The sequence below is a fragment of the Micrasema longulum genome, unplaced genomic scaffold, assembly GCF_059751315.1.
Source record: "Micrasema longulum isolate JH-2025_06_02 unplaced genomic scaffold, ASM5975131v1 h1tg000313l, whole genome shotgun sequence".
In the NCBI taxonomy this organism is placed as follows: domain Eukaryota; kingdom Metazoa; phylum Arthropoda; class Insecta; order Trichoptera; family Brachycentridae; genus Micrasema; species Micrasema longulum.
Genome location: NW_028277517.1, coordinates 345113 through 364533, shown reverse-complemented (window position 1 = coordinate 364533; position 19421 = coordinate 345113). Strand labels below are relative to the sequence as shown.

Here is a 19421-nt window from a genome sequence, read left to right as displayed (position 1 = left end):
ACCCCATAGGGTATGAAATGTCTCGTTTTCACATGAAAATTTATCGTACATTGCACAGAAAAAGTAGTAATATTTTTACTATCATTTTTTTTTGTTTATTTAAAAGAAAATATACATAAATGGATGGATTCAAAACTTACATTTCACCAAAATGCTAAGATGGTAATAAATAAGATTGCAAAAAAATATCAATTTTGGGAAGGATCAGAAGATTTATTGATAAGGACTCTTGCAAAACTATTTACAAAGCAATTATTGAACCACACGTTAACTACTGTAGTAGCATTTTATTTTTATCAAACAAAGAAAACATAGATAAACTAACTGTATTACAAAATAAAGCCTTTAGAATAATTTTGAAAAAAAACAGATACACGAGGGTAAAGTCGATGGTAAATGAAATGAAATTATTAACATATAAATAAAGAATATTTTACAATACAATGATATTTGTTCATAAAATTATAAACTCTAATAAAAAAACAGAATTTTGGAAAAAAATGATCGGAACCAGCATGAACACGATCACAATACTAGAGAAAAGAACAAAATTAGACTTCCACTTAGGAAAAAGGCAAAGTCACAAAATTCAATTTTATTTAAAGCAATTAAAAAGTATTACGAAATGGAAAAAAATATTTATGAAGAAAAAAACATATCAAAATTTAAAATAATGGTCAAGACATATGTGATAAACAATTTATAAATTAACTATATTTGTAATGTTATTATTAGAACACACATAACAATATGTATGATATGTGTGCTCTACTTTAAGATTTAAATAAAAATAATAAATAAAAAAAAAGACAAAAAAAGAGCTCATTCAATTTTTGTGCATCATTTTGCAGTGTTCTAAACCTTGTGGCGGCGGCGAGCAGTCCCGTAAGGTGCTTTGCTTGCGAGAGAATAAGACAGTTCCTATCACGGAGTGTGAAGTCGGCAGTATCCTGGAGGCCACACAGCAGTGTAACCAGCAAGCTTGTACCGAGGGTGAGTCTTCAAATACATTCATTCGTGTGTAGTATTTACATAGGTGTAAATTTATTTATTTATTAGGTTAAATTAGCCATTCGCAATGCAGTATGCATGGGAGCGAAGTTATGGAATTGGAAAAACAAGGATGCAAGAAGGCTAAATGCTTTCAAAATGCGATCTCTTATGTGAAGGTGTCATAAAACTATGTATGATAGGTGCACAAATGTCGAGATCCATGCATAATGTAAGGCTGAGACGAGCATTATTGACAAAATCAAGATTGGACTGCTGCGTTGGTTTAGACATGTAGAACGAATGGACAGCGTTAAAACAGCTAAAAGGATTTATGATGGGTGCAGACAGGGCCGGTTTTAGCACTACCAGCGCCCTGGGCGGGATTCCTACGGCGCCCTCTATCTTCCACCCCTTTAATCCCATACTAAAAAAAGCAAGGTTTATAATGAAATAACCATATATTTAAAAAAAATACTAATGAAATTGTACTTTTCTAGCCTTTCTATCAACGAACTCTTTTATTTGAACACTTAAGTTTATGTCTTCCAAAATTTTGTTTTCGATTGCAAAGTTTGTCAATCTAGATTGAGATATTGTCGATCGTAGATAAGTTTTTATCAGTTTAACCTTAGAAAAACTCCTTTCCCCACTAGCAACCGTTACAGGTATAGTGATCAATATTCGCAACACTATCCATACATTTGGATACAGTTCTTGTAAGTTACGATCTTTGATAAAATTCAAAACAATGACAGGACAAACCACATTTTGATCAGGAAAAAATGATTTCAGACTTATGAGTTCATCACACAACATACATCCATCTTTATCGGATTTAGAATCTACTGTTAATTTCAATTGGAAATTACCACAGAGTTTGAGAAGGTCTGGTTTTTCCGGAATCTTTTTTATATCGAACAGAAAAGACCAAGATTTCGAGTACTCATTTGACTTTTCAAATCTTTCATTGAGTGAAATTAAGGTAGTGTTCAAAAGGCTGTAGAAAAATTTAAATTAAAATGTCTTTTTTAGAGAAGTTATAGGCTCATCATGGGCCACTATAACGAGTTTGACGCTAGATTTAGGAAATTTACGAGTAAGTTAGACTTGCTCGATGAGCGAGAGCATAAAATGGGGCGCCTGCAGCACCCCTTTATATCTGGCGCCCTGGGCGGTCGCCTAACTGCGCCCTACCCTAACGCCGCTACTGGGTGCAGAAAACGAGTAAGATCGAGAAAGATATGGTATTGTAGTGGAATCTGTTTTGTGTGGTTATGATAATTGTATAGAATTATTATTTTACCCATGTTTTATTGCAAGGTGGCGTGTATAAAATAAAAGATTTCACTTTACATATTTTGTCTGGAGTTTTATTTACAACTTAATCGACATATAATTAAATAAAATTCAACGAATTAACCCCGAACGAAACTGTTTGAATCTTGCCATGGAAATTGGAACAATTTAACGTTATATATTAAAAGTGGGTAAACAATGTCGTTTTGAAGGCAACCAGAATCAATGGTGGTCGGAGAGTGTCTGGTTTGAGTTTCCGGTTGTTAACGCCATGTTGCGTCTCTGTGTCAGGCTTGTCACCTGGAGTTTGTTGGGTCCGGTGTTGCAAGTGCCCATAGCATGACCAAATTCAACAAGTACTCGAAGATGGACATGTTTAAAGTCGGAATAACCGTTGTGCGTGCATGAGAAGATGTATGAAATCATGATACATAAAAATAATATGATGATTTGAATGCCCACGATAATATCTTATGTTTTGTATTGATGTAACATATTTAATTGATTTGATTACAGACGAGGTATTGCCAGTAAGTGCCGGTTCCACACAGCCTGTGACGGACTATGAAGATGAAGAGGAGTGGTGTGATGAGGACGATTATGATGAGGATGAAGTTACATCGGCCATGGTGAGTCAATAAGAACAACTTTTTAGTGTAACAACTATTTATTTAAGTTGAATTTTTGCTGAATTTGTATTTTATTCTTAGTGAGGAAGTGATTTGTAATTTTTTAATTTTTTAATGGACTATCAAACTAAGCCATTTGTTTTTGCTATGATTTTTCATTACTCCGGTCGTGACACCATTAGTTCTCCTCCTTGGTGAGTTGATTTCCCGGAAACCGGAAATCCATGACAACTCTCTATCATTGGTTGATTTGGAAGAACATGTGATGTCATTTAATGTAGTTCATTTTCATGAATTTTTTATACTTTTTCGAGGAATTTTGCCTTACAATTAAATATTCTAATTTTTACCACGTGTAAGAAAACAATTTTTATTTCCAATTTCCCCGATGGCTGAACTTCCTCATTTTTTAAACTTAATTAGCACCAGTAAAATACTGGGTGTATGTTTATACTTATCTAAACCTGTGTTTTGATTGTGTCCAGGATGAATCGGCTACTGAGACTAGTTTGGATGACCTGATGATGAGTGATGGTCCGAGTTATGGATCAACGGCCTCTGGAGATGGTGAAACTGATGTTACAGGTAATTTTGTCAAAACTTTTTATATCTACATCAAATTATTCCATATTTTCACACGTATCTTTTAAGTTTTTGACTTTTTTAATATAATAAATAATAAAGCAGTGGGCTAAAATCTTGTACAACCAGCCGATGAAACAGTTTCATAAAAGTAAAAATAACTGTTTCTGTAATAAAAACCTAGTCAGGATATTATTAATTTACAAATTAAACTGAAACTGTTACTAACTGTTAACCCCCCCCCCCCCCCCCAACAACACACACAAAGGCTTGAAACAACATTTATTAATTATATTTGAAGTTACATGGTCGAATTTTAGTTACCCTCTAAGTACAGGCTTTTATTGCCATCTCATCAAACATTGAGACGGGAGTAATAGAAAAAGGCAGTGTATTTGGCAATACAGCGTTAGAGCCGCCATGAGCCGCCATGGATAAACCGGTTAACTCAATGTTTTAATATACGGAAAGTGGATTTTATTAACTTATATTTTTTGTTCTAGATGACTCATCTGATTTCTCTTCATACATACCTGAGATGGACACATCTATGTTTGAAAGTACTCTTGAAACCGGTTCAGGAGATCAAACAGATTCTACAGATAGCTCTTCGGATGGTAATAGAAATTTCGTTTTGCATAAATTTTGACAGTAAACGACGAATATTTTAGAGTAAACTGACTATAATTTTTTTTTTTTTTTCACAGTTACAGTGTCTGGGTCGAGTGACGGATCTGATAGTACAACTGATGATCTCTCTAGTACCGAAGCTTCATCATCAGAAAGTTCATCATCAACGGATGACTCCTCGACTGATTCTTCAAGTACTGAGAGCTCTCAAAGCACAGACACTTCCGTCTCAGAATCGAGTACGGATGCAGCTTCAAGCACCGAATCATCCAGTGATAGTTCTTCGGTTACTGACTCAAGTACAGACAGCTCAAGCACAGACACGTCTGCTTCTGATTCAAACACAGATAGTTCCAGCACGGACAGTTCAAGCACAGATATTTCCAGTACAGATGATTCAACTACAGATTCGAGTACAGACAGTTCAAGCACAGATGGATCTAGTACAGACGGATCTAGCACAGACGGATCTAGTACAGACGGGTCTAGTACAGACGGATCTAGTACAGATGGATCTAGTACAGACGGATCTAGTACGGACGGATCTAGTACAGACGGATCTAGTACAGATGCATCAAGTACAGATGTTTCAAGCACTGACATCTCAAGTACGGATAGCTCTAGCACAGATGGCTCTAGCACAGACGGCTCTAGCACAGACGGCTCTAGCACTGATGGTTCTAGCACAGATGGCTCTAGCACAGATGGCTCTAGTACAGATAGCTCTAGCACAGATGCATCAAGTACAGATGCTTCAAGTACAGATGTTTCTAGTACAGACATGTCCACTACAGATAGTTCAAGTGAATCAACTACAGGTAGAACAATTTTTCATGCACAAATTATGTTTGTTTCTATGTTGTTTTGTCCGTGTTTCTTAACCTATATGTTTTTTTTTTGCATGTGCTAACATTTATATAGAAGTAGAAGAAAGTGGTCCAATGATGGGTGAGTTCGATCCAAGCAGTGAGTTTACCGAGGAAAATAAGGAAACGTCGGGCTCAACAGGTATGTGTATTTCAATGATTTATCATCTGTAACAACCCGACAAGCATTGTAAAAAAATGTGATCAAGTGTTGAATATTTGTGTATACCTACATAGATGATGTATTAAGCCAAAAAAAAGGTTTTTATTATTAATTTGAACAATCAATATTTCTTAGAAATAAAATAGTGTACGCCCCCGTTGAGTACGAATTTATCAAAGTACAATTTGGAAAAAATTGACATTTTCCACAGAAGAAGACAGTTTCAGGATTTAAAGCCAGCAAAGATTGTCTAACTTTTCTTCGACTGGAAAAAAATATTATGGATATATTAGTCATACGGCCATCAACCTCTTGGTGCGTACGTGTGCGGTGGGAAAAATCCTGCTCTATAAGCGTATGGCCCCACGGTTGGGACCAAGTACTTATTTCTTTATAAACCTAGATGCTGTCTAAAATTTGATTACTATTGACATCTATGGACGATTCGACAAAGAAAAATAAATCATTTTTTAAATATTTATTTTACCGACCGAGTTACAGTCATTTTAAAATGTCAATAATATCTTACTACTGTACTGTGGAGGTTTTGAGGTTGCTGAAGTTGAGGATATTTTAAGCGTTTTGAAAGCTCACGATGAGCCAATGACCGATGAAGAGTTGGAATAAATATACTGTAATAATAGTACAGGCAATTTGCCTACATTTGCTTGGAATCGGTTCCCGCTTAAAAACAATTGACCTTAAAAGCACATGAAAAGCCCCTTCTCTCCACAATCAATGTCTTGAATTAATAAATAAAGCGTGTTGTTATTGTTCAAAATGTTTTTTGTTCGTTATATAGGTGATCCCCGGTGAGTATGTACACCTTGCACTCTACAAGGGTTGCCCGTATATGTATAATAGAGATGTGCATGTGACATTTCCAGGAGTCATACAATTTTTTTCTGACATGTTTTTATGTTTTTAGATTCGTCTTCCGATAGTTCGACTGATAGTTCATCCTATGTATCCACTGATAGTTCAACCGATGCTTCCACTGACAGCTCAACTGACAGTTCCACTGACGGTTCCACTGACAGCTCAACTGACAGTTCCTCTGACGGTTCCACCGACAGCTCAACTGACAGTTCCTCTGACGGTTCCACTGACAGCTCAACTGACGGTTCAACCGACTCGAGCGGATCTACTGAAATGGAAAGCAGTACCATGGACTCCTCAACATACTCTGGAATGACCGAAACAACCGATCTGTCATCTACTGATGGATGTAAGATAATTTTTAATTTATAGAGAAAAAAAACTTAGTGAGAGTATTTGATTTATTTTTCAATTTAACAAACATACAATGCAATTTGTAAATTAGTTAAACATCAAATATAGTAAGGGATAACTTATTGTTTAAATACATTGTCATCTTTGTGGTGAAAAGATCCAGGTCTTTTATTATTTTAATTATTTTGTTTTTTACAATAAACATAAATGATAAAACAGAGTATCAAAAAAATAAAGCATAATTACATAGCAATGAAATACATATTAATAGTAAACAAAAAATCCCACAAAGGCATGGCCTATTCGTGGGTATACAAGAAAATGTTAATGAATTTGTGCTCCTATAATAAATAATGGACAGTTATAATATTTTTGTGTAACATAAGAAATAAAAAATAAGATATCTGTAAAAGATAATATATTTTTTTTTTATAGTATAATTACTAATTTTTAATAAAAAGGGAATAAAAAATATTTTTAAAAACACAAAAATATTCCATAGAAAAAAAGAGTTCGCATCTTTAGTTTGAATCCAGGATATTGCATGTTTTTTAAAAGAAGGAAAATTTTGAAAGTTTATAATTGATGAAATATTATCAGTAAAAAAATAATAAAATAAATTTGGGCCTATAAAATATGCATGCCTCTGTGCGAGCCCTGTTTTACAATGTGGTATTTCTAACACACGATTCCTTCTTTGACTTGATCTATTTGAATTACTTGTAAATAAATTTTGGTTCTTAAATATATATTTTAAACATTAAAAACAATATATTTGTCTAAGGTCTAAAAGTTTAGCTTCTTGGAACAATTGGAAAGAGGGAAAAGTGCGATTTTTGTGAAGCATTGTTTTTAATATAAATTTTTGAACAGTTTCTAATGGTTTAATATGATTGTTGTAAGTTCCCTCCATCATTAGTAATAAACTCTTTCATAGCAGGCATTGGGTAGACAGCAAACTGTGAAACTGTGAGCCGGTTGCTAGAAAAAAAACCAAGAAATATTTTTTTCTCGATCGGTCTGGGCGTTGTGGTGTATTTTTCATAACTACCTTCCATATCTTCTCTTAAGCTAGGGTTTCCTAGGACAGCGGTGCCCGTATTTTAACGGCCGTAGTGAACGGTGATGCAGTGGACAGCCGTCGTAAAGGTGATTAGAGAGTGGTTTCCTAGGAAAACGGTGTTAAATGGTGTTAATAACAACGTTTTCCTAGAAAACCAAACTCTAGTCACCTTTACGACGGCTGTCCACTGCATCACCGTTCACTACGGCCGTTAAAATACGGGCACCGCTGTCCTAGGAAACCCTAGCTTTACCCGCTTGCTGGCAAGCTTTTAAAATAGAAAGTTAGTGAGTTATAAAAAAAAAAACTTTTTTTTTCACAAAATACCGCATAGTAATGTACAAACGTTAAAATCAATAAAAAATTTATCATTTTAAATTCCTGCGCAAACAGCGTGAGTGAGCGTAGTTTGTCCTGTTTTACTCGCATCGGAACATGTGTCGGAGTCTGGTGGTCCCTGTGGGTACATGAAAGTTTATCAGGGACAGTCATTTTGAACAATCTGTAAGGGTGCATACCACCTTGCACATTAGAATGAGGTCAGCAATTGTCCGTCCGGTGGAGAGCAATGGTAACCTCAACTCAGGCATCAAAATTTGGTAGCAAATTTCATGTTCAGGCTTACCCTTTTTAAACTACGTGGTAAAATAGGAAATTCTAATTTTAGTTTCCTTTATTGATTTTTTTCTTGTCTTATATTTTATTTGTAATCGAGTGGAAATTAGTCAGCTTCATAGCTTAGAGGTTGGCGCATTTGCCTACCATAATTAGGGGCCCTGGGTTTGACTCATGCGAAGCGCGACATGAAATATTGATTTAAAAGTGGTTTATATTAATATTGATATTTTTTGTTGATATTTCTTGATAAAACTCCATAGTTAATGATTATTATAAATAAAGTTATCAATAAAACTTCATGGTTTAGTTTTACCATTTTATTATTTTGACCAATGAGCGCTTTCGCCTAAGTCCAGCAAGTAAATTTTGGTCCAATAACTCCCAAAAATGAACTGTTTAGCAAACTAGTTGTAAATATTTTTGTTTTCTGTCCCCTGTTAAAATACTTATTTGATCTTCTTATCTCCAAAATATGTTAAAAATAGTATAAAAGCTGTAAACGTTGTAAACCACCAGTCTCGAAGATGCCTACTTAGGCAAAAGCGCTCGTTGGTCAAAATAATAAAAAAGTAAAACTAAACCAAGAAGTTTTATTGATAACCTGGTTTTATATTGAAATATATCATAGTTCCTGGACTGGCACCTGAATCATAAGACTAATCCCCCTACCTCCGTACAACAGCTGGTCGAGATACGCTGCATTTGTTGTACCAATGCGTTGCCTTATGCACCATCCGAGGGAGACGACAATGATGATGATAAAATCCTTTATTCCTATCTTATGTTTTATGAGCAATATTTTATTTTAGCTTCTACCGATAGTTCAACCGACTCATCAACAGACAGTTCTTCGACGGAAGATTCATCAGAAATGTCTACACTAGAATCATCCACAGACTTTACTGACATGTCATCTACTGACAGTGGGTACTCTACCACTGAAGACTCAGAATCTAGTACAAGTAAGTTTGATCCATACTTTTCTTTGTATAATAATAATCATTACTAGTAATTCCTTGAAATAATAAATAAGCATACATTACTCATTTGTGTATTTTACGTTTCTTATTGAACCAGAATGTTAACAGATTCCTTTTCTTTTACAAAAGTACAATAAATTTATAAAAATACATATAATTATAGTAGGGCCAATTTAATAGGTCACATTTGACGTTTGTCGGTTTTAGCTTCATAGTGAGGTGACCTGCTTAAAAACATTGATCAAAGTGAATGAATCGATTCGGACTTCAAACTTAACATATGTGAATTGAATCCAGTTACTATGAAAAAATACTTATAGGTCCTGTAATTTTATTTTAAAAATCATTAGTCAAATCCCATTATTATTTTCTATCGTAAATTTAAGGAACAAAATAAGATAAGTACATAATTTAACAAAATTATCAACATTCGATTTTTCTGGGTAACATCCCTAGGGAAAAAAAGAAAAAGATTAAAAAAACCTATAACAGGTTTCACAAATAAACAATAAATAAATTTAAATGTATGTTTTTAGGCTCGTGGGGATGGGATCTCAGCACATTGGGACTGACTCCTGACAAGAAGAAATGTAAACGAAGACCAAAGAAATCCTGCCTTAAATCTCAGTTCGGATGTTGCTTTGACAATAAGACAGCTGCTACGGGACCATTTGAGAAAGGTGAACATATTTTGTTTCTATATGTAATGTTGAACATCACTCGAGTTTAGAAAAACCACGTATGGGGTTAATTAGAAATATTCCATAAATCACAACTTATGACACCAAAACAATTATACGCTAAAACAATACTCCCTTATACATTCAAAAACTACTCTTACTCAAATGAAAGACATAACCCCCTCAATACATCACATACAAATAATACAATCACTAGATCCTCAACACATAGACAACTTTAACAAATACAAACTAAAACCACTGTCGGACAAAGGGATTTTGAGTATTATTCAATTAAAATCTATAACCTACTTCCACTATCTATTAAAACAATAAATAACGAGAAAATGTTCAAAAAGGCTATAAAAAAATGGATAGTGGAGCTAGGTAGAAGTAAAATATACTAGATTGGCGCTTCTTATGCTAGATGGGCTTCTTCCAACCTTAATGTTCGAACTTCTCTCTAGCGGCACGTTCTATCAGATCCTGTGGTCATTGTTATAAGTCTGGCTCTTAGACCTTGGGTAGCGGACGCCGCTGAGGTCCGAGTGACACGTACATATGTACCAGGAACTAGTAATAAACATGCTTTAGTATCGTTCACTCATTTTATTAACACTAAATATATCGGCACTTAACAGTTTCTTGATTATAAATTCCATGCGATAACACGACACAGTGAATGAGAATGACTTATTGATGGCTAAAATAAATTGTTAGTGATCGCGCTGGGAATATCAAATCTCATGTATGTTCGTTGACAGTTCAGTTCTTATTGGGCCGGAGAGAAAAAAGATTGTACTCACAGTAGGATAATTACAACATTTTCACCAAGGCTCAGTAGGTAGCAATGAATTTAACACAGCAACCTAGTAAATGTGTAACATGTAATATAAACATAGCACATGTGGGGCAACCAACTCCCATTTAATGTTCTCCTTTTTCATTATTTGTACTTAATGGTATGAGGGCACTGCATCAGTTACACAATGAGGAAGTTAAGTGCTATGGGAAATTGGAAATTGGAAAGAGCATTTAATTGCACTGCAAAGTTTCTCAAAAATGTATTAAAAAAAATATTAAAATGTATTGCTTTGAACTCTTCCCAAGTTTTAGTGAATCAACCGATCAATTATAATTTTGCTATGTGTTGGGATAGATTTCCGGTTTCCAGATATACATTTTGTTCATCATTAAGTGTATTTTTAAACTGCAGGGTTCTACTTTGAAATGTCAAGACATTTCACCGATGACTTGTGACGTCACGGGCAGAATTTAATTTGACAAAACTTTAAAAAACCATTGCGATGATAATACGATACATAATATTTTTTTTTTAAATTATGACTTAGTTTGATAGCCTATAAATAAATATTTTTAAAAAAACTACTGTACTTCCGCATTGCAGTGTATTTCAATAAATTATTTTTAAAACTGTAATGTGTAAACATATTACAACAGAGATTGAGAACATTTTAGAGAAGAGAATATAGAAGTCTAGGCATCTACAGGGCTTATGACATATCATTGGCTGATTTAAGTGGCCACTTAACTCATTCGCCATTTTGCCTTTTGAACATCTGTACTCCTTCAATTCTTCTATCTGTTGATGGTCCAATGACATGTCAGAAGCCCTGTAGATGCTTAGACTTATATATTTTCTTCTCTTAATATTCTCCATCTCTGTTGTAATATGTTAATTTTAACACGGGGTTAAATCCAGTTCTTGCCTACAAAAATTTTTGGACAAACTCAAAACATCGTTCAATGTGTTAATTTTCTCAGGTTGTCCGAATCCTTCTACGTGCAAGGAGACGAAGCACGGGTGCTGCCCAGACGGAGTGTCTCCGGCTGAAGGTGCAGATGGTAAGGGCTGCCCCGTGGTGGACTGCAAGGAGACACTGTTCGGTTGCTGCCCTGATAAGAAATCTGCCTCCCAAGGAAACGATAACCAAGGATGCCCACCGCCATGCAAATCTTCCAAGTATGAAATTAATAGTACTCTACAAAACATTTGTTCGTCCCCAGGTAGAATACTGTACTCCTATTTGGTTACCTTACTATAATGTAAGTATTAATAGACTAGAAAGGGTCCAACAAAATTTTTTTAAGCAGGTCGACTACCGGTTAAACATGAACTTTTCTAATCATGCTGAAAGTATGCAGTACCATGGAATAAACTCTCTTAAAAATCGAAGAATAATGTTGGACCAGTTATTTTTATTCAAATTAATAAATAATAAAATTGATTCTCCTAACCTACTAGAAAGACTTCCATTCCGTGTGCCATCTAGACCGACAAGACAAAATCTTTTGTTTTACACTGAAAACGCGTCAACAAACTATTTTAAACAATCTACAATACCTAGAATATGCGACCAATATAACAATATATTTACCGAGGCTGATATTTTTTGTGACAATGTATGTAAATTAGGGTCAAAAATTATAGAAATTTTGAGAGAAGCAGACATTTAACATTATTATTATACAAATATTTTTTCATTTCGTTTCTTTTACATTTATTATATTGAACATAATTTAAATTATTGTATTAAGTGTAAACAATTTTTTTGGTGTGTGCATGAGTTTCTTACTCTAATATACAAAGAAATTGGTAATATATGTGTACATACTATTTGCTTACCTAATAAAATAAATAAATAAAATAAATATTGTAGGTAGCTTGAATTCCAAATGTTTATGCATTTTTTATCTGCAGTAATGTTGTAATCTAGTTCCTATCCATAAATTCAAAAAGGCAAAAACTGTTCCTTCAGCTGGGAAAGTGATGGTGGCTGTTTTCTGGGATAGTCATGGAGTCATCTTCATCGATTACCTAAAAAAAGGAAAAACTGTTACAGGAGCACACTACGCATCATTCGTTGATAAGTTGAAGACAGAAATCACGGAAAAACGCCCACATTTGAAAATGAAAAAAAAAAGTTTCACCAAGACGCACCTCAGCGGTTGCCATGGCGAAAATCCACAAATTCCAGTTTGAACTGCTCGACCACCCTCCTTACTCACCAGATCGAGCTCCGAGCAACCTTTTTTTTGTTCCCTAAGCTAAAGGTTGCGCTCGGAGGACAGAGATTCTCATCTAATGAGGAGGCCATCACCTTCGTAAACTACTGTTTTACAGGGAAAGACGCTAACTACTATTCGGATGGGTTAAGAAAGATGAGAGCATCACTGGGAGAAGTGTATAGATGTAAAAGAAGACTATGTACAAAAATAATAAACAAATTTGAATGAATATGACTTGTCTCATTGTTAGGTCGGAAACATTTCAGACAATCCTTGTATGCACGTACAAATATTTATTGAAAATAGTGAATGCTTTAAATATAAATAAAATAATTATTTTGCATTGAAATTTTGCAATTTCGTTTATTATATGCTGCCCACTATATCGTATGGTGTTTTTTTAGATACGGATGCTGTGCCGATCAAGAACAAGAAGCCAAAGGACCCAAAAAGAAGGGATGTCCAGAATCAATTGGTTTGTTATCTTATTTTATTGTTTTTTTAAGATATTTTTAAATTCTTATTTTAGATGTATTTTGATTACTAGGAAAAAAAAGTTGTGTCTAAATCTATGTGCCTATCTAGACTAAGTATGTATTAACTAATGTTTGACAACGAAGTTAATGCTTTAAACATTATTATATATATAATCCTAAACAAATTACATAATGTCATCACGATTCGTTGTTTGTAAGAAACGTTTTTAACCAATTTGACGACCAACAAACCAACGAACTATGCCCAGAACTCTGTACTTGTACGCTTTACTCGAAAGTATAATAAAGAACTTTTATTCATTTTTAAATTTGTTACAACAGAGAAGAAAAACATTTTTGAGAAGGAAATATGGGAGTCAAGGCATTTACCTGTCACTGGCGGTTAAGCGGCCACTTGACGCACTGCAACGTTCACCATTCTGCCTATGTTTGAAAGTCCACATTTCCTCAACTCTTCCATCTGTTGACTTTTGTGAAGTAAAAGAGCTGAAACCTTTATCATGCGGGTGAGATTCATCCGGTTGAACCAATTCACCTTCTTGGCAACGCCTGAAAACTATTTTCCAATTTTTTATACTTCTTCTTTTACCAGGTAGTTAATTGAACAATGTTTTGAGTATGTCCAAATGCTTGCAGACTGGCTGGATTTTCTCCCTAGGGAGTTGTTCATATTTAAATTTGTTGCAACATAGAGGGAAAACATTTTTGAGAAGTTAATGCCTAGACTCCCATATTCCCTCTCTGTTGCAAGCATTTGGACATACTCAAAAAATTGTAGAACTTTTATTCTATTGACTCTTTGAATTGTAATAAATAACATTGAAGATTTGATATTATGAGGATATGCAGTGGCGGGGAGTTTCAATGAATAGGTATTTGAACATTGTTTAGCAGTGTGACTTATAAATAAATTTGTTTCCAGTTGCGACAACACCAGGCAGCACTAAACACTGCTCTAGCAGCAAGCACGGGTGTTGCCACGACAACACTACCGCCGCCAGTGGGCCCGCCAACAAGGGCTGCCCGTGCTCTGCTACAGAGTTCGGCTGCTGTCCCGATCAGGAAGCTACCGGTAAACACCTGTGCCCCATTCAATCATATTTCTTAATGATTTATTAACACAACACACTATCACTCGTGGAGAAGTGGATTGAGAGGGATTTGAGAGTGGACTATACACCACACACCCATTTTACACAGTGGATACACTCCGCGCAATAAAGAAAGTATACTAAAATACAGAATAATGGTGGTTCATGGTATAAAAATTTCAGTATGTTTATTTCGTCAATAAATTTTATTTATTCTTTTAAAATTTTCATATTTAAAAAAATAAAATAATAACTGCATGGGACACCCTCTCTAGGGTGTCCCGTGCCAAAGGAAATATTTTACATAATTTTGCAACATGCCCTAAATACATATTATATAAATTGTTTACTTTATTATTTATCCTATAAGAGTATCTTCAGAGTAATAATTTGCTAGAGAAGCCTTTTAGCCCTATTGCATAGAATAAAAGTGTTCCAAATTTTTGGTTTTATTTTTAGTTTAACAACAAACGTGTAACAAACGAATGGTTTTGGTTTGTGTTGGCAATTCTCGACCCGAGCATCTACGGCCCATTTTATTGCTGTACTCATAGAATTATTTTTCTCCGTATGAGCGATTATTAGCCAGAGGCGTGTTATTACTCTAAGAGACTAACACTACAAATAAAACCAATTTTTTTCTATTTGTCCTGATCCACTCATCAATCTGTACCCAAACCACCTCCATTATCCACTTCTTGATTGCACTTTTAGTGTGAGTACCTACTTACGAATTGTCCTTATAGACAACAAAAGTAGGTCAAAATTCATGTTAATTTATAGTTTGACAATTATTTTTCACAAACGCTTCTAAAGTCAAGTGAATCTACCAGTATTGACATTTCTAAGTGATATTGAACCTTGCGTTCCTCAGCAACTGGCCCGGGTTACGAAGGCTGTACGTTTGCCTGCTCTTCCTCTACCTTCGGCTGCTGTCCAGACCGGGAGACTTCCGCCCACGGGCCCAACGGGGAAGGATGCTGCATCACACAATCCTTCGGATGCTGCCCAGACAACATTGTTGCGGCCAGAGGACCCAATTTGGATGGTAAAGTTATTTAACAAAGAAATATAACAAAACAAACAAAGAGGCAGAGAGGATAGAACACCACAGTACTCTTGAAAATTTATAAAATCACTCGATTGACCGGTTTCAAAACCACATCATTTTTTGTCAAGGCATAAAAATAAGCTCTTATTATTTGATTGTTCAGCTCAAACCTTTAAAAATTCTATGCATTGATAAAATAATATTTTAGAAGATGATGTGAATTGTAAAAAAAGGAACGTCTTTCCCCTGGTTCTTATATGGTACACATCTCTTCACAATTTAAAAAAATATATGTTTGGAAGTTTAACAAGGATATATAAAATATGTACATACAATTTGTAAGTAAGCATGGGTATCATTCTTCATATGTATGTTCAATTATAAAACTCCACCATCTTTCATACATTATATGAAATAAGTGTGTAGCTTAATTTTTTTTAAATCATCATCATCATAAGCTCAACAGCCCTGGGTAGGCCTTGGCTGAATCCAGGAGTCTCCTCCACTCTTGCCGGTCTGCTGCCCTTCCTCTCCAGTTCCTCACTTCCAACATTGTTATATCTGCGCTGATCCATCGCATTTTGGGCCTTTCTGGTCTTCATCGTCCTTGTGGCACAGAGAGAATTAGGCGTTTTATGGGGTTTTCGTCTTCCATTCTAATTATATGGTCAGCCCACCTCAAGCGTCCCACCTTGATGGAGTTGATTACATCGGGTGCTCGGTAGATATCGTATAGATCTCTATGGTAGCGACTTCTCTCACAGGGCCATAGATAACTCGTTAATGAAAACATTTTAAAAATTATAATTGTATCATATAATCAGCGCTGTGGTATTTAAATATGTATATATTTTTTTCTAACAATTTTATTTTAAAATATTATTTTAAATAAAAATACTTCAGTTCTATTATTTACTAAAATATTTCAATTTTCAGACCATTTCTTAAAAGTCGTAAAAAACTTGTGCTAGAAAAATGGTAATTGAGTTGTGGTAGAGTAGGATTTGAACCTCTGGCCATTAGCCCGTGAGTCCACAATACTACCACAGGACCACAACCAGGTTTGAAGTTTTATGTTTTTTAAATTACTTTGCGTGTGACGTCTTAAGCTCTCTTCCCCTTCTTCGCGATGAGTTCTGCTGATTGGTCAGTCGACCTACTGTAAACTGGAAATTTATCACAACTCTCTTATCATTGGTTGATTCAAAAGAACTAGTGATTTCATGCAAAGTAGTTAGTTTTTATTAAGATCATTTTTGATAGTTTTTTTGTACATTTTCAAGAAACTTCGTCCTACAATTTAATGCTCTAATTTTTTACCGTGTTTAAGAATACGCTTTTTGTATCTTATTTCCCGTAGGGCTGAACTTTTTCATTGGTTTGCCAATGCAGTCTCCTTTGGTCAAATGATGATGATAAATGTTACTTCCAGGTTGTGGATGCCAGTGGTCTCCGTACGGTTGCTGCCCAGATAATACAACAGCTGCTCGAGGGCACAATAATGAAGGATGCGGTTGTCAGCATACTCCTCATGGCTGCTGTCCTAACAGGTTACTGTTACTTAATTAGAAAAAAGATGGCGTGAATATCATAAAAATCAACATGATAAAGAATTGAAGGTGAATGTTCAAATATAGGCAAGATGGTGAATGTTACACACTGTCTACCTCGTGAATGCGAGATACAGTTCTATATGTGAAATAGAACCAGAACCAGATTGTTTTCGACTCAATGGCTGCTTTCAGGTAAAAATCCTGAATAGGAAAATCAAGAAGAGACAAGTTAACCTCGTCGAGCAGTTTTTGTTTAAATTAAAATTTACTTAATTTTTTTATCGTTCTGAGTTGGCCAGTTTTTTTCACAAAAGCCTTTTTAAAATATGAGAGAGAAATAAATAAAGTTTGAAGTCAAATTAAATTCTAACATAACTGTCAGTTTTGAAAACGAACGGCTAGATACACAGATAATGTGGCTAGATTCTGCCCTATTTATATAATAGAATATAAGCATTAAAAATTTTGCCACTAAAAAATAGTTAGTTATTATATTTTTTCCATCTTTCTGAGTGTACGTATCGAGACATTAATGGAGCCGGCCTTGTAATCCATGGGTAGATAAATACAGATGATAATTAAGCGTATCACCTTGGCAATTGTCAATAGTCATATAAAAATCATGTTCAAGCGAGCATTTTTAGCTTGAATTGGGATTTATTGGAGTTTATAATCACTTTGAAGTGACCACTTTTTATCACTATCAGCCTATTGAAAATATAAATGAGAACTATTATAAATTTTAATTGAGTAAGGAATGTGGACTACAAAAAAAGTGTTGGAAGGCCACAGAAAAGATAGGTCGATGACATTGCCTCGATAGCCGGTAAAACATGGGGACATTGTAAGCGGATGATAGGAAAGAATGGGGACGTTTGAAAGAGGCTTTAACCAGTGGCATTTTCAGGGTCATTGGTTGGATTCAATCATATGACGTCGAGATGACAAGCCAATGAAGATTGGCTTTATAATCGCAGCCCTGGACTGGCGCCTGAAACGTAAGGCTGATCACTTTATCTTCATATAATAGATGATCGATATACGCTGCATTTAGTGTGCATTTTTCTCTCTTTCTTTAGTTAACTTTTTGTATGCTGTGCCACTTGGTTTTTTTTTGTTAATTCACTCATTGTAGGAGGTTTGTATTATAAATTTAGTGCGTAATGTTCAGAGGTCATTCATTGAAACTCAACACTACCTCCTTCTCATCCAACCCCAGGAAGAACTTCCTGACAAACCGAGTTGTGGAGAAATGGAATGATCTTCCCCAGAAAGTGATTGGTGCTAGTTCTGTTAATGTGTTCAAAAACCGCCTAGATGCTCACATCAATTTATAATGTTTAATAACCATGTACACTTGATATACACGCATCAGCTTAATAGCTGCTACTGTATTATTATTAATAACAATAATAATATCAGAGATCACAAAATTACAAGGAAAACAATGTAACGACAGACGCAGGTTTTGTAAGTTTAGTACAGATTACGCACTGCCCGCTGGCGCTGTCCCATGTCCTAAATTCTACACAATATGCCAAACCCCTCCGCAAAAGGGCGCGCTATTTAGAGCTCATTAATAATACTGGCCTCTTCTTTACCAGGCGTGTGTCTATGCCTCGTTTCACCTAGCCCGGCTACTATGTGCAACTGTATCTGAGACTAAGTTCACGATTACAAATACTTGCGATTATCCATAAAAGCATAATGCATTTTTCTGGCACGATTTGCGCAGTGTCGGCAAAAGTATTATGTAAATTTCTAAATTGCTTTTTTTTTAAATGCTGGCGCCCCTAGGCAGCTGCCTAGTTTGCCTAAAGGATAATCCGCCTCTGGGTATGATGATCATGAATGTAAATAGTATGTGTGTTTGAGATTTAAATAACATCAAAATACCAAGAATGTAAGTGTTTGCTTATGCTTGCCTAAACATAAATGTCACCATAAGTTACTGGTATGTATGTAAAAAAATATTTTTAAATTTATTCATAATAACATTTTCAGATACACGCCAGCTCTGGGCCCCAAATTCGAGGGCTGCTCATGCCACACCTTCCAGTTTGGCTGCTGTCCGGACGGTAAGCAGGTAGCTCGGGGGCCGCGCGCCCAGGGCTGCGGTTGCCAGGACTCCGAGCACGGCTGCTGCTCCGACGGCCAGACCTCTGCCCAGGGCCCAGACCGGGCAGGCTGCGACTGCTCGGCCTCTACCCACGGATGCTGCCCCGACGGCCAGGCGGAGGCCAAAGGACTAGAGTTTGAAGGATGCGAAGATAAACCGGCCGATTTGCAAGGTAATCCAAGTTTAATTTTTATTTTATTTATTTAACTTCACGTACATGCACATTTGTACATTGGCAGGCTTATTGCCAAATCAACCTCTTGAAATGAAAAAAAAAAAAACAATTATGAAGAAAAAAAAAATGAATATTCCAATAACTAATAAATAATAATAATAACAAGTAACTT

General features: G+C 35.3%; 1 protein-coding gene across 5 annotated transcripts in view; it reads left to right on the top strand.

The window, feature by feature from the left end:
- Ppn (proteoglycan-like sulfated glycoprotein papilin) overlaps positions 1–19421 on the top strand; it is a 75510-nt gene that overhangs the window by 22582 nt on the left and 33507 nt on the right. For all 5 annotated transcript variants that reach the window (XM_088224870.1, XM_088224872.1, XM_088224869.1 and 2 more), the window contains exons 15-29: positions 852–993; positions 2806–2918; positions 3404–3503; positions 4004–4117; positions 4208–4948; positions 5052–5138; positions 6088–6387; positions 8883–9035; positions 9590–9733; positions 11519–11717; positions 13168–13238; positions 14183–14332; positions 15226–15399; positions 16835–16952; positions 18960–19246. In XM_088224870.1, the coding sequence (XP_088080996.1) occupies positions 852–993; positions 2806–2918; positions 3404–3503; positions 4004–4117; positions 4208–4948; positions 5052–5138; positions 6088–6387; positions 8883–9035; positions 9590–9733; positions 11519–11717; positions 13168–13238; positions 14183–14332; positions 15226–15399; positions 16835–16952; positions 18960–19246 (2893 nt within the window). The remainder of the gene's footprint in view (positions 1–851; positions 994–2805; positions 2919–3403; positions 3504–4003; positions 4118–4207; positions 4949–5051; positions 5139–6087; positions 6388–8882; positions 9036–9589; positions 9734–11518; positions 11718–13167; positions 13239–14182; positions 14333–15225; positions 15400–16834; positions 16953–18959; positions 19247–19421) is intronic.